Consider the following 14129-nt stretch of genomic DNA (forward strand, 5'->3'; position numbering starts at 1 on the left):
AATTTAGTTTTGTTAGTTTTTCTTGTAAACAATAACCAAAAAAAATATCATTTGTATTTGTTTGTTTCTGTCTAATGCAGCCACACCTTTTGAAACACAAAAAAGATTTTTCCACAAATATCCCATGATAATATTTGAGATTGTGTAAAATTTTAAGGGTGTCCAAAAAACTTTTTTCCACCACTGTAAATGCAGATGTCTCCTCAAATAGACAAGCTTAGTGATTCTCAGACAACTCCAGAGTTTCCTCCCATAGTCCAGCCAGTGCGCTACTGTTGGCTCCAGGGAATGGCCAACATCGAAGCTGGGCATTTTGATAGTGGATCCACAGAGTAAAGGGATGGAGTTGGAGAATCTGATTTTTCTGGAATGGGAAAAGTATGCATTGTGGACCTTTTGGTTTATTGTCAAGAGTTAGCAAGTTAATCACAAATTATTCTCAGGATGCACTGGGCCTCTTCCACTGGTGAGTCAACACTGTTGATCTGCAGATTTTCTGAATTCAGTCCTATTCTGCAGACTGGAAGGGAAGCTTTGGTGGCCTTGATGTGGCCCATGGGCTGGCAGTTTACAATTACTGGTCTAGGAGGAGAATTTGTTTGCAATGAGCGTGGCCTGGAAACTGCTTTGCAGAAATGCTACCAAATGAAATGAAACCAAAATAATGAAACCAAAATAATGAACAAAAACGGTATGCAGTATTTTATTTTATTTTTTTCCCCACACCAAAACTTTTTATGGAAACTGTGGAAATGTAGGCCTTCAAAGATTTTTGTAAATGAATTTCAGTCAGCAGGAGTAGGAGATTCAGAACCTGAATGGTGACTATAGAGGAAACAAGCAATCTATTAGTAATTGCAAAGGATAATGCATCAACCTACTGCACATGTCCCTGTTGGAGACTGTGGATTTACAAATTGGATATAAACTAAGGTGTATGGCAGACCTATTGTTTTTATTTCTACTGTAACAGTTAAAGTCACATTCTTGTCTGACTGAATGTCTGACCAGTGGTAATTGTATCAGAAAAAGGCAGTAGTTTTGTCTTATCATAGTCTTTCGACCATTGTTAATTTATCATTGTGCTACAGTTATAGACACATTACATGATGTTCCAGTCTATACTAAAGCATAAAATACTTTCACAAGCCTCCTTGAGGAACTGTGAATATTATCCTTCGGATTTTGAGATGTATGCATACATAGTGGAATGGTGAGCCAGGAGATGTGTCAGAACTAAGCAGAACTGAGACAAACTAAGCTGACAAGAAAGTGGCTTTAGAAGGGAAATTGAATTTTGATACTAGAGGTTGGGAGAGGAGAGATGTGGGTTGTCACTTCAGCTTTCAGCTGAAGGACAGGACTGTGGACACACACAGGGTCTCTGCCTTGCCTGGTGCCATATTGCCAGCAGTGGTAAAGCTTGTCTTAATAAGCACATCTTATAAAATATTAACCAACTGTAGTAGCATGTGTAGTAATGTACTATGTAGCAGAACTGGCCTCTAACTGACCTTCTCTTACCCTCTCTGACTTCTCATGAGAAACAGAGTTGTAAACCAGTCTAACCGATTGAATTATAGACCATCTGGTTTGCTTATAAGGAGATGTGATTTCGGAGAGAGACAGGATGTCCGGTTCAGTGAACTCTCCTCAACACTCTTTCAGAGGGGAGAGTGGAAAGGTCAGGTCATAACGCCTTTACCTCATGGGCATCTCCTACCCAGGATGTCCCATGCTAAGGCTAATTCTTCCTCAATAGCCCTAAGGGCTCAAGACAATAAAACTGTCTGGAGAGACAAATGACATGCCTCAGAGGAATCCACAAAAATCAGCAAATGCTGATGGGTTGTAAATTGGACATTCCTGAAGCAACTGTGCTTGTGTGCTTTTTCTCAATACTCTAGGATAACCAAACTTCTATGTTAAACTTAACTTTTGATGTTTCCATCCTACAGGACTCATTGTACGCATAATATTGGTGTTTTCCCAGTATCTCTGACCTGAAGTATGACAAAGTTGTGGTTTTAACTGTTTTATAAAGTTTGTCTGAATTTTTCTCATGGAACCATACTGCCATCTAGAGGTTTATAACAATACGCTTGATGTGATGCATTTATTAATAAGTAACCATAATAGTGATAGTCATCTAGGGCAAATATAGTCTGCCTCTCTTTATTTCTTTATTTTGTGTTAGTTATACCTTGAGTCATCATTCATATTAGGACGAGTATTATAAATTGTCACCATGATTATCGTTTAATGTTGTCATCCAATCATAGGAATTGCCAAACGCATGTTGTGAACAATGTTGAAATGTCATTGGAAATCGTCCATTCAAAATATATGTGATTGACCATAGTGAGAAGCAGATGAGCCCCTCGTATGAATCACTAATTAATTCCAGTTCCATGAGGCGAGATTACATTGCGCGTCACAAACTGTCTCACGTGTGTGACGGCCTGCCCATTAGACACGCCCCGGAGCGAGATTTAAATGTCTGCAGCTGCAGCATGAATCCAGTGCGCGTTACTCAGTCTTGTCTTAAGTTATGTTATGTTTTAGTTTTGTTTGTTACTTCTTAGTTGTCTTAGTCTTGTACAGTCGTTTTGCTCTTTAAGTTTTTCCTGTCTTCGAGCTACGCAAAAGCCATACCGAGTAGCGTGATTTAATTTTCCGAAGACGTGTTTCTATAGTTTTGCCGTAAACTTTCATTTTCCTAAGCCACACGTTTTGTTTTAGTCTGTAAATTTTAGTCAAATAATAATAGTGATTTTAATAATAATTTTGTAGACCCTTTTCGGTCGGCCATCGAAGAGACTATCAATTTTGTTACTATCTGTCTAAAATAATCCTTCACGGACTCAACCGAACCAAAACCCTGCAGCCAGCTGTTGATCCTTGGTCTGGGTTAACAACCATCCGGAACCGTCCCTTATCTGTAACCGACACCGTAGAACCCAGTTCGAGAGACATCACCGTCCAACATCAGCTCTTCACCTTGGTGTGCCTGGGCCTTCCACCGGACCACCGAGCAGATCGAGCCACGGACGAGCACCTGGGCATCTTCGAGTTAGTTCGGAGCAGAACTCACCGGGACGCCATCAATCCAGTAGGCATGCTCAGGGGGTTTGAATAAGAGTTGGTCCATGAGATTAAGATACTGCTAATTTATCCAAATTCTCTCAACTGCTCGTTTAATCCCTTAACTTTACGTTCGCGTCCCTATTATCCCCTTACAACTACTTCTCACTATCGCCAAACTTGTTTGTCATCGCGTTGCCATAAGTTTCTTTTGTGTTCTGTCATATCACCTCATATCTTCTGTCGTACCATTCATGATATATCATTCATTATCCATAATTCTGCTTAATAAATGAGATTTTGATTTAAGTCCTGGTTAGACGGTGTCCTTTTGAGCTGAATATATACGATCCCTGTATCCAGAGTTTACACTTCAGATTATTGGACTGGTTTATTGTTAGTCCATTCGTTAGTATTTTATCAGCGTTATAGCAGTTAATTTCTGCAGTCCTTCTTAGCTGAGGAAGGTGGTGCCCCGTCATTTTATCAACGAATGCAACATCAAATTAAGGTAGTTCTCCTACAACTACAAGTATCAAGAGACCCTGCAATGCTATCTCATTCTCACCCTTCAACTCAGCATCCTGTACTCACAGCAGCTCTGTGCTTTGTGCTCTCTGCTATCCAGGTCTTCTTAACTTTTCCAAAATTGTGATAAATTTGTTATTTGTTCAAACTCATGAGCATGTGGCAAAGTCATACTGTATGTGTTTTGGATCATTAGCAAATTGTTGGGAGAACTTAAGAACATTGTAAGAAATATTGATGATGCAAGTCAGTACCTTCAAATTGTGCCTGACCCTTGACTCTCTCCTTTTATTTCTGCTGCTCTGGCTGACAGGCACAAGAGGAGTAAGGCTCAGTCAGGGAGGAAGCGTCTGCAGATCACGCTGGCTGAGTCTTTCAACCTGTGGAGACTCACAATTTATGAACTTCTTCTGTGGGTGAAGGGCTCCAAGTTGGTACACTGGCTCACTGATCTGTCATCATTTCTACACTGAGAAATATCTGGACATTACACTGGAACATGAATGACAGGCTGCAGCTGTTGGCTCTAAAGGGGTTTACAATACACTGCATATTAACACATTTTGAATATGTGCCCATACACCAACACACGCATGAATAAGAATAATAAGAGTTCCACTTATCTAATTTGTAACTCTATGGATACATACAAGAACACAATATGCTGATGTGCAGATATGCAGAAGCAGATATGGCTGCTGGTCTTTTTTTTTTTACCTGTTAGCAATCACAGTTTTTACCTTTTGTGCGGTCGGCAGTGTTGAGATTAACTATAGACTTTTTGACTTTTTTCTCACAGTTTTCACATAACTGTATGTAAATGCAATAGAGAAATACTGAGCAGATAAAAAAACAAAAAAAAACCAACACTATAGATTGTCAAGAAATAGTTCCAGCACATAACTCTGGAATCACAGACTGTGTTTCAAATCAATCAGGTATATTTTTATTTGTGAGTTTTAGAGGTGATGGTGGACATATTTTAAAGAAGCAGAGGATAGAGTCAGGCTAGCTGTTTCCCCTGCTTTCACTCTTATTTAAGACAACCACGTCCTGATTCCAGCTCTGTACCTAAGGCGCAGGGACAGCTCTGGCTCAGGTGTTAGAGCAGTCATCTGCCAATCACGAGGTTGTGGTTCGATCCCTGGCCTTATGGCCCTATCCTTGGGCAAGATACTGAACCCCAAAACTGCCCCTGATGCTGTGCCATCGGTGTGTGAATTCATATGTATGTCACTTTGGATAAATGTGTCTGCCAAATGACTAATTGTAATTGTAATATTCTCATCTGACTTTCTGAAAAAAGTAAAGCATTCCAACTCCCATATTTGGAACTGTTCCTTTTAGTCACAATCATGAGGAGACAGTGTTTGATATCCCAGATTTAGTGACATAACATATTTGAGATACAAACAGATTAAATTTAGTTAAATCATATTATTATTACTTGAGAAGGGTCCAGGGACCATGGTCTCTAAAGTAATGCTATAAGGAGTTCAGAGATTCATGACCTTGAGATAATAGGGTCTCAAATTATCATGTGCAAACTTTAACCAAGGCTATAGATTTCAAAAATTTGACAGCTATAAACATAATAATAAACATAATCTTAAACATAATGGTGTATTAGGCGTCTCTAAATAAATGGACTGTAGTCTGTTTTTATGTAGCGCTTTTCTAGTCCGACGACTACTCAAAGCGCTTTCACAACACAAGTTAGCATTCACCCACACACTCACACACTCACACATCATACAATGGTAGTTAGGCCTGCACATTACGAGCTTTTAACACCGACACAGCATCGGGAGTGATTTAGGGCTCAGCATCTTGTCCAAGGATACTTCGACACATAGACTGCTAAGGGATCAAACCAATATCCTTATGATAAGTGGACAGCCGCTCTACCTCCTTAGCCTCATAAATACCATCATACAATTCACTCCAACACAGAAAAAACACTGACGCACCAATGGAGGTTGAAATAAACCTGTAGAGAAAAATAAATGTTAACAAGCAGAACTGTAGCAGTGAAGCAGCTAGATACTAGATCAGTTAGTAAGACAGCTGGACAGGTAAGTAAGTCATACACTTGGGGCCTGATCTACTAAAATTTTGGGTGTATAAAAAAAAACAAAAAAAACAAAAAAACAGTAATCAGTACAAACTGATTTACTAACAGTGCGCACTAAGGGTTGCGTCTTTCAAAGGTGCAAAATAGTGCGTCTGCACCCAGTTAGTACGTCTGCCCCAATGAATATGCAATTTGGGGCATTTACACACTATTTTGTGTGTGTTGGGAGGAAAAAATATAAATATATTAATTTAGCACCTGCAATGTGATTTATCAAACCTGAGAGCAATTTTGCTAATAGAAACTGTATCTGTATTTAACACGTGTGAAAAAGAGGTGCAAACGGTTTGTATGTGTAATTGCGCACACATGGCTGCGGTTATTGTTGCAAGGAGGAGACATTAAAACAATGAAAGCAGATGCAGAGAACGCATTTTTCACCCTCGCGTGAACATTTTTGGAATGAACAAGGAAACACTCATTAAAACATATTGCCTATCCACAATTGCCATTTTGGAGCTGTCGGTGGAACTCAGAGTGGATTTGGAACTAGCCACGAGAAGGAGTCATGGAATACCTGCAATGACAAAACTCCTTGCAAGTTTACCTTTTTTTTTTTTTTGCATCTGGGTCATTCCAGCGTACGGTGGCTATTACAGCTGGGCTCTCCCGTTTTTCAGATGTGCTGTCTGAAGTCTTAAATGCCATGTCGCGCTGGATGGCCGAGTTCATTAGGTTTCCACGCACTCTGCACTCATTGAATGAGACCAAACAAGAAAACGACTTTTTTTTTGCAGTAGTTGGATTTCCCAGAGTTATAGGAGTGATTGACTGCACCCATGTACAGCTTGTGCCCCCTGCAGATACTGAGCATGTGCAAACAGTTTTCTGTTATTCAAGTTGTGAGATGGCGAGTTGGGAGATGGCTGGCATCTAGGTGAGTCAATTTGTAAAATCTTTTGTAAAATAATTTATTACATTAAAAACAAGAGCATGTTTCATATTGATGCATATATTTGTTAAGGTGGCAGTGCATACCCCCTACACGCCTTCCTCCTGACACCTGTTCTCAACCCGACCACTGCCAGAGAAAGAAGGTACAATGAGGCCCATACCCACACACAGAATATTGTGGAGCGCACCTTTGGAATCCTGAAGAGCAGGTTCCGTTGTTTGGATAGCCCTGGTGGAGCACCGCTGTACAGGCCAGAAAAAGTGACCCAGATTGTAGTGACCTGCTGCACGCTACATAACATCGTCAAGCAACACGGGCTGCAGCATGACACCACGCCGGAGGAGAACGCCGACCTGAAACGAAAAAGTGAAAGGATATGAATGCAAGCAAAAGCTACCAAAAGCAAATTAAAATTAGGTGGCTAGATCCGCTCCTTTAGTTTCCCTGCCAGTGAGACCCATGAGTCAATCTTGGATTCCTTGACTTCAATCACAGGAGCATTAGACAGCTCCAGGTAAATAATATCAAGAAATGTGAGGATCCAACTGTTCACTGACAGCTTATCGGGATGTTTCCACCTCATAGCTATTAATTTGGTGGTGTCTACGGATCAAAAACTGAGATAAATCATTCAAGAGCAAAGGAGTTACTGATACCGGAATTGTCAAAGAAAATATATTTGACAAGTGAGAAGATACAATGTTCCGAAAACAAACAACAGGCGGGCATTGCCAAAACATGTAAAGGAATGTACCAAGAGCCCCGAGGGAACACAGTTTACATTGGGAGTCAGCCACCAGACCCATCAGGTGCAGTCTTCATGGTGTCAGGTAAGTTCTATGAGCATAGTTCAGGTGGATTTGTTGGTTGTTTGGATTAAGTCAACAAAATGTCAGACCAGACTGTGTCCCAATCAAAATCGGGTCTAAGTTCTGCAACATCACTTCTCCACTGTTTGTCTAGGAACAGGTCCTTGTAAGAGGACTTCAGTAGAAAAGTATAAAAAGTAGAAACGAAGCCCCTGGAAATACCTCTACTTGTAATAAGTTTGTAAAAGGGGTGTTGTTTCAGTGGCTGACCCCACGGGACTCCGAAGGCCTTGAGTGCCGCCCTAAGCTGGAGATAAAAAAAGAAAGATGAGTCTGGCAGGACATAACAGTCTTTCAGATCCTGAAATGAGCGAAGACCAGTGTCATTATAAACATCCCCTAAGGTGTGAATGCCTTTTTTCTCCCACTGGGAAAAAGTAATGGGCCTCCGTCCTACCAGGATTTTGCTGTTATTAAATATTGGGGACTCAAGATGCCATGGACAAAGAATAGCACAAGATATCTCAGAGTTACGCCAAATCTGAATTACATGTGAGAGCTGAGGACCAAACCTCAGCTGACATTGTTTGATAGAAATGTTTGTGAATATAACATTCTGGAGTCTCCAAGGGGAGACCAGCTGTTCCTCTAGCATACGCCAGGAGACCACAGCCTTTGGGTTGAGCCAGTTAATCAAAGGTCTCAATGAAAAAGACCAAAAGTACAATTTAAAATTTGGGACCGCCAGCCCCCCATCCAGTCTCCTCTGTTGAATAGTAGCCATTTTAAGTCTTGGCCGGTTATTGTTCCAAAGAAATTTAGAGATAGTCGAATCGACTTTCTTCCAGTACCCATTAGGGGGAGGTAAAGAGAGCATTGAGCTGACAAAATGAACTCACTGTAATATTTTCATTTTGATGATTGAAACACGAGTTTGTAGAGAGTTGGGCAGGCGAGACCATCTATTAAGGTCCTGTAGAACCTTATTGTATGTGTTTGTGTAATTATGCTTCACAGTCCGGTTTAAAGTCGGGAATATTTCTACCTCGAGATATGCGAAATGTTCAACAATGGAAATGTCTGCTGGAAGATGAGCCAATTTGGCGGCCTCATTAAGAAGTAGAAATACAGATTTCAGCCAATTAATCCTTAATCCTGAAACCAAAATTTTCAAACACTCTAAGTAAATGAGGCACAGACGAGGAAGGGTTACACATATAAATCAGTACATCATCCGCATAAAGGGAGATATGGTGAGATGTGTCACAGATGGGTATGGGAATAATATTCTGCAACTGTCTTATAAATTGAGCTAATGGTTCAAGGGAAAGGGCAAAAAGCCCCAGGCTCAAGGGGCAGCCCTGTCTAGAAGATCTCCAAACCAGAAAAGGTGATTTTACCTGTCCAGATCATAGCCGAAGGAGCAGCGTAAAGGACCTTAACCATACGAATAAACCCATTTCCTAGTCCCATTCTCTCCATGACAGCCCACAAATAAGACCATTCCAGTCTGTCAGAGGCTTTCATTGCATCCAAAGACATGACTGCTGCTGGTGTGTCATCATCTTTGCTAGCATCAATAATGTGTAATAAGCATCTGAGGTTATCAGTGGCTAGCGACCTTTTATAAAACCACTCTGGTTACAATGAACTAACGATGTCATACAGGTCTGTAATTGGCGAGCCAGGACTTTGGCGTAGATTTTAACATCAGCACCTAGTAGGCTTGAAGGTCTGTAAATGCTGCAGTCAGTTGATTCTTTATTCTTTTTTAGTAGTAAGGAAATGAGAGCCATATTGACATCCCTGGAAAATCTGCCCTGCTCAATCGAGTATTGGATCATAGAGAGCAATAGAGGGCCCAGAATGTCCCAGAAGGTTAAATAGACCTCAGGGGGAATGCCGTCCCATCCAGGTGCCTTGCCCCTCTGCGTAGTGAGGGTCACAGCTTTGAGTTCTTCTAAAGTAATAGGCTCAGCCAGTTGTGTGGAATCGTCTTCTGTTACACATGGTAATTCAACCCCATTGAGAAATGCCTCATATTTAGTTTTATTAAAACTTACTTCAGATCTATATAGATCAGAGTAAAAAGATCTCAATGTATCATTAAGCTTTTTGGGGTCAGTGGTCATCTGCCTCTGCTGGGTCTTAATGGCTGGAATATCTGCAAATTATTCATTAATATAAATTTGCATAGCCAGCAAGTGGCTAGATCTATAACCATGAAAATAATAATGTTGTCTTGTTCTGTGCAACAAAAATTCTGAGTGTTGTCTAAGAATAGAATTCATTTCTTTTTTAACTACTTTCAGGCAGAAGTCCTCATTTTTCAGTCATGTTGTATTAAATTGCCATCTAGAAGCACGAGAGGAGAGCTTTTTAATTGAAGCAGTCAGAAAGGTGGCTTTATGGTCAGATAAAGCAATGGGTAACATGGACACATCAAGGCTATCAAAAAGATGGGGGGGGGCAAATAAGTAGTCGATTCTAGAAAAGGTCTTATGTCTTGAAGAAAAGACGGAAATATCTCTAAGAGAGGGGTTGACCATGCGCCACATGTCAACAAGACCAGTATCGCGAGCCCAAGATTGCAAAGCCGCTGATATCTGTCTCTGGGCCGGTGTTTCTGTAGTACCTGATCTGTCTATGGCTGGATCCCATACAGCATTAAACTCTGACCCTACTATAAACATATAGTCTGCAAGCTGTAGCATAGTGTCAGTGAGCACACTATAGAAATCTGCATCGAATTGGTTAGGTGTATAAAGTGACATCAAGGTATCCTGTTAGAAAATTCAATTTTGGCAGTGGTTATCCTCCCTGATGAGTCTGCCCATATGTCCTGAACTGTAATATTTTAACTACGCTTAGCCACTATGGCCACACCCCGTACCTTGGTACTACCAGAGGAGGATGCTATGATATGATAGAATTTGTCAGCCAGTCTCTTAACATCAGCCTTCAGCAGGTGAGTTTCACTCAGTAGTGCTATATCTACCTTTTTTCTCCTCAGTAAGCCAAGGACACTAGTGCGTTTATGTGGAGCGTTAAGGCCATCTGTGTTCCAAACCAGTGTATTATCTAGTCATAAACTGATGTCAACAATAAAAGTATGTATCTGGTTTGTAATAACTGGAATAAGCAGCAATAAAGTTCTAGAGGAGCCCGTCCCACCCAACCACCCGCCATAATCCCAAAGGTAAAAAGAAAAGGACCAAAAAAAAAAAAAAAATTACACATATTCAACAACGCCCCCCTCCTTTCCCCAATGAACAAAATAGTCCGCAACCAGGAGAAAACCTAGGGCTATACAGAACTTAAGCCCAACAACATCCCCAGTATCCAACCAAACAAGCACACACTATCAACACAAATCAACCAGTCAGTGCCAGATATTGTAGAACATGAACTGCACCGCATGTAACAAACATAACATTATACTGGAAGATTGTAAAGTGACAACAATATTACAGAAAATTAAAACATAATTGCCTGTAATGCACGAGGCATAAACTTAACTGCACCGGCCGCAACGGGCCCCTGATGTGTTTTTTTTGTTTGTTTGTTTTTTAAGATTTCGTAGTTTCGATCAGAACTGAAGTGGATTAACAGATTTAACCAAAAAAACAAAACAAAACAAAAAAACATATTAGGGTAGTAAATTTGCCAAAGCTGTATTATTGACTTTTAGAAAAATTCTAAATCGCATTTCCAAAGTTTGCGTTGAAGTAAGATATCTCCCTCAAAACCATTCAATTTGCTGAAACAGTAAAAGTTATGGCCAAAAAATGGACGAAAGCGTTCCCAAGAACACATGGGGTAGATTGGACTACAAATGCGAAACCATTCCCTCTGGTTAGTGTGACCCAACAAAATGAAGAGCAGAGCATTGCAAAGTTAAGCAAATCAACATTTATTGAAAAAAAGATGATTGAAATGACTTTCTAAATTCAAAATATTATTTCTTTCTGTGTGAAGTTTGCATGTTCTTCCCGTGCATGCATGGGTTCTCTCCGGGCACTCTGGCTTCCTCCCACAGAGGAAACATGCTCATTAGGTTAATTGGTGACTAAAAATTGCCCCGAGGTGTGAGTGTGAGCGTGAATGGTTGTCTGTCTTTGCATGTTGCCCTGCGATTGGCTGGCGACCAGTCCAGGGTGTACCCCCACCTCTCACCCGTTGACAGCTGGGATAGGCTCCAGCCCCCCCGCAACCCCAAAAGGGATAGGTGGTATAGAAAATGGATGGATGGAAATACTCAGTCTCATTAACGTCTAATTATGTTAAGCCATGCAAAATCATATTAAAGACACATTGCTTCAATCAGAAAATGTATTAGGATATAGTTATACCATTTGTGGTGTTAAAAAAAAATGAAAACAAAACAGCTCTTCATCATATAGCCCATTTTACACAAAATAAATATTCACAGCCAATATAAGACAACTTAAACGTGATGGTTGAATGTATTATTTGGGTTTCCTTTTACGCAGGTGGAGCTTGCCCGCCGTGTGCACCTCTCCTCCCTCTCCGGTCCCTGGCTGCCTAGCTGTTGCTGTGGGACTTGGTCAGCCCACTTCTCCACCTGGATTAGGGCAGTCATTGCCTGCATCCATTCCCGTAGTCCTCTTGCCACAGAATTGACGGCCATCATCAGGGCAGATACTGTGCTGACCATCTGTCTGCAGTGCGTGGCAATGGCCAGAGTGCCGCGCCTTACCGCCTTTCCTAACAATGACGCTGCTCATATCTCACGTGCAATTGTCTGGAGAGCTGCAGACTGTTTCTTTTGTTCCTGCAGCAATTCCAGATCAATGTCCTCTGGGCCCTTTCGAGGTTCTGCAGGGGTGGCGGCTGCTCTGGGGGGATTTGAGGGGGATGGCTGGACTTCTGATAAAGATTCTACATTTAAAAAAGAAATGTTTTTTGTTAAGGTTTAGGGATTTGATTTGAAAGACAGCAAAATATAACCACAGGAGGTACTGCACCTGTTCCTCAATGCTAGTCAGTGGCATCTCATCCACTGTGCCCCCACCTGTTTTGTTTGCAGACGTTTTATTGTTTGCCAATTTTTCTTTTGTTCGTCTTCTGATATCTTGATATCTTCTTTTCACTTGATCCACTGTTCGCATCGTTTTGCCAACAGCATTTACTTTTTCACAAATTCCTTCCCATATAGCGTTCCTTTGCCCGACAGTCAGATTTCTTTGCTGTAGCTCATTTAAGTGTTTATTGGCTTCATCTACCAACACTTCTAATTCCATAGGGTTGAATTTCACTTTGCGCTTTCTTCTCTCCAAACTCGCCATGCTGCCATGAAACATAAAATATGCAAAACCCTCATTTAAATAGGGTGTCTCCAACACATTTGCACCTGTTGACATTTACGCAATCACTCAGTAAATCACCTGCAAACCGCGGTTTAGTCCCACGTGCAAAATTCTAGATTGCACAAGCAAATTAGTACACACAAATTGGAATCTTAGTAGATCCGGCCATAAGACAGATGTCCAGTCCAGGGACATTGTACACTGATAAGCATGGCAGGGGTACAGGTGGTCACAGGTTGCAATTCACCTCCATCTCATGACCGAAGAGTCAAATTCAGGCACACTGCTTACTAGGTGATAAATTCTCCCTAAAAACAGATACTACCCTCATATGAAGTAGAATTAGATGAAATATGAGAAGACGTTTTTTTAAGTCCTGATAGTGTTCCTGCCTTGATGACAATTCACTGTGGATTCTACTCCTCAGCCGTACGTATACCTCAGTACTTGTTTTGTCTATTCAGTCAGGAAAAGTGTGTTATGTATTTGTTTGCACCATTTCAGGACTATGTCATTAAAAAAAGAAGAGAAAAAGAACAGGGATGTTGTGATTTAGTTGCATGCTGAAGCTACTTGTTGACTAAGATGAATATTTCTTCTGCTGCTTCCAGTCTTTAGTGAAGCTTGGCTAAACACAATTTGTGCAATCTTGTGTAATGAAACTACAAAACACACATGTCTTAACAACAGCAGTTGTTCTAGATAAATATGATCAAAGATGACTGGGTGTGCCAGGTAGTTCAACACTTGACTAATCTGAGAGGCCATATCTCTTCTCCTTGTGGAATAAATGCTGTATGAGTGCACAGATGTGACTCAAAAGCTTTTATTTATTTTCATTTTATTTCCCATAGTACAATTTACCTTTAACATTTGCTAAGATGATGACATGTTATAATTTCTACTGTATTATTTCTTTTGTTTTATTTCTTTGTGTTAGAATAAGCAGGTAGAAACAAAATGGAAGCAAGTTTCATAATTTTATATGAATTCATTTAAATGAAGTAAAAACGGAAGAAATCATGTGTACAGTGTCATTTATTGCACCCCTGTTGTCATCCACCGATATGATCGAGAAGTCATGCTGCTCAGAAGTTCACTGTTGGACAGAGTTTTGTCATTTTAGAATATCCCAGTGCTGTTTCTCACAGAGGGAAAACTCTGCTTGTAATCTAAGTTGACACTTTTTTTTAGTGCTGCCATATCAGAACAGTTGAATACCTACTATATGTATGTGTACCTTATAGAATTAGTATGTAGAATGGATTTGGGATGAAGCAGAGAAAGAAAATAATGAGGAAAGTTTAATCTTTAAAACCTTGGAAAGAGAGGAAATGAAAGAGAGGCAA

At 40.5% G+C, this 14129-nt stretch overlaps 1 protein-coding gene across 1 annotated transcript in view; it reads left to right on the plus strand.

Annotated features, from left to right (window-relative positions):
* adck1 (aarF domain containing kinase 1) overlaps positions 1-6118 on the plus strand; it is a 137591-nt gene extending 131473 nt beyond the window's left edge. Inside the window, exon 11 of the mRNA XM_070978870.1 lies at positions 3926-6118. Coding sequence (XP_070834971.1) covers positions 3926-4085 — 160 coding nt within the window. The 3' untranslated portion in view covers positions 4086-6118. The remainder of the gene's footprint in view (positions 1-3925) is intronic.
* The last annotated feature ends 8011 nt before the right edge of the window (positions 6119-14129 follow it).

This window comes from Chaetodon trifascialis, chromosome 14, assembly GCF_039877785.1.
Source record: "Chaetodon trifascialis isolate fChaTrf1 chromosome 14, fChaTrf1.hap1, whole genome shotgun sequence".
NCBI classification, from domain to species: domain Eukaryota; kingdom Metazoa; phylum Chordata; class Actinopteri; order Chaetodontiformes; family Chaetodontidae; genus Chaetodon; species Chaetodon trifascialis.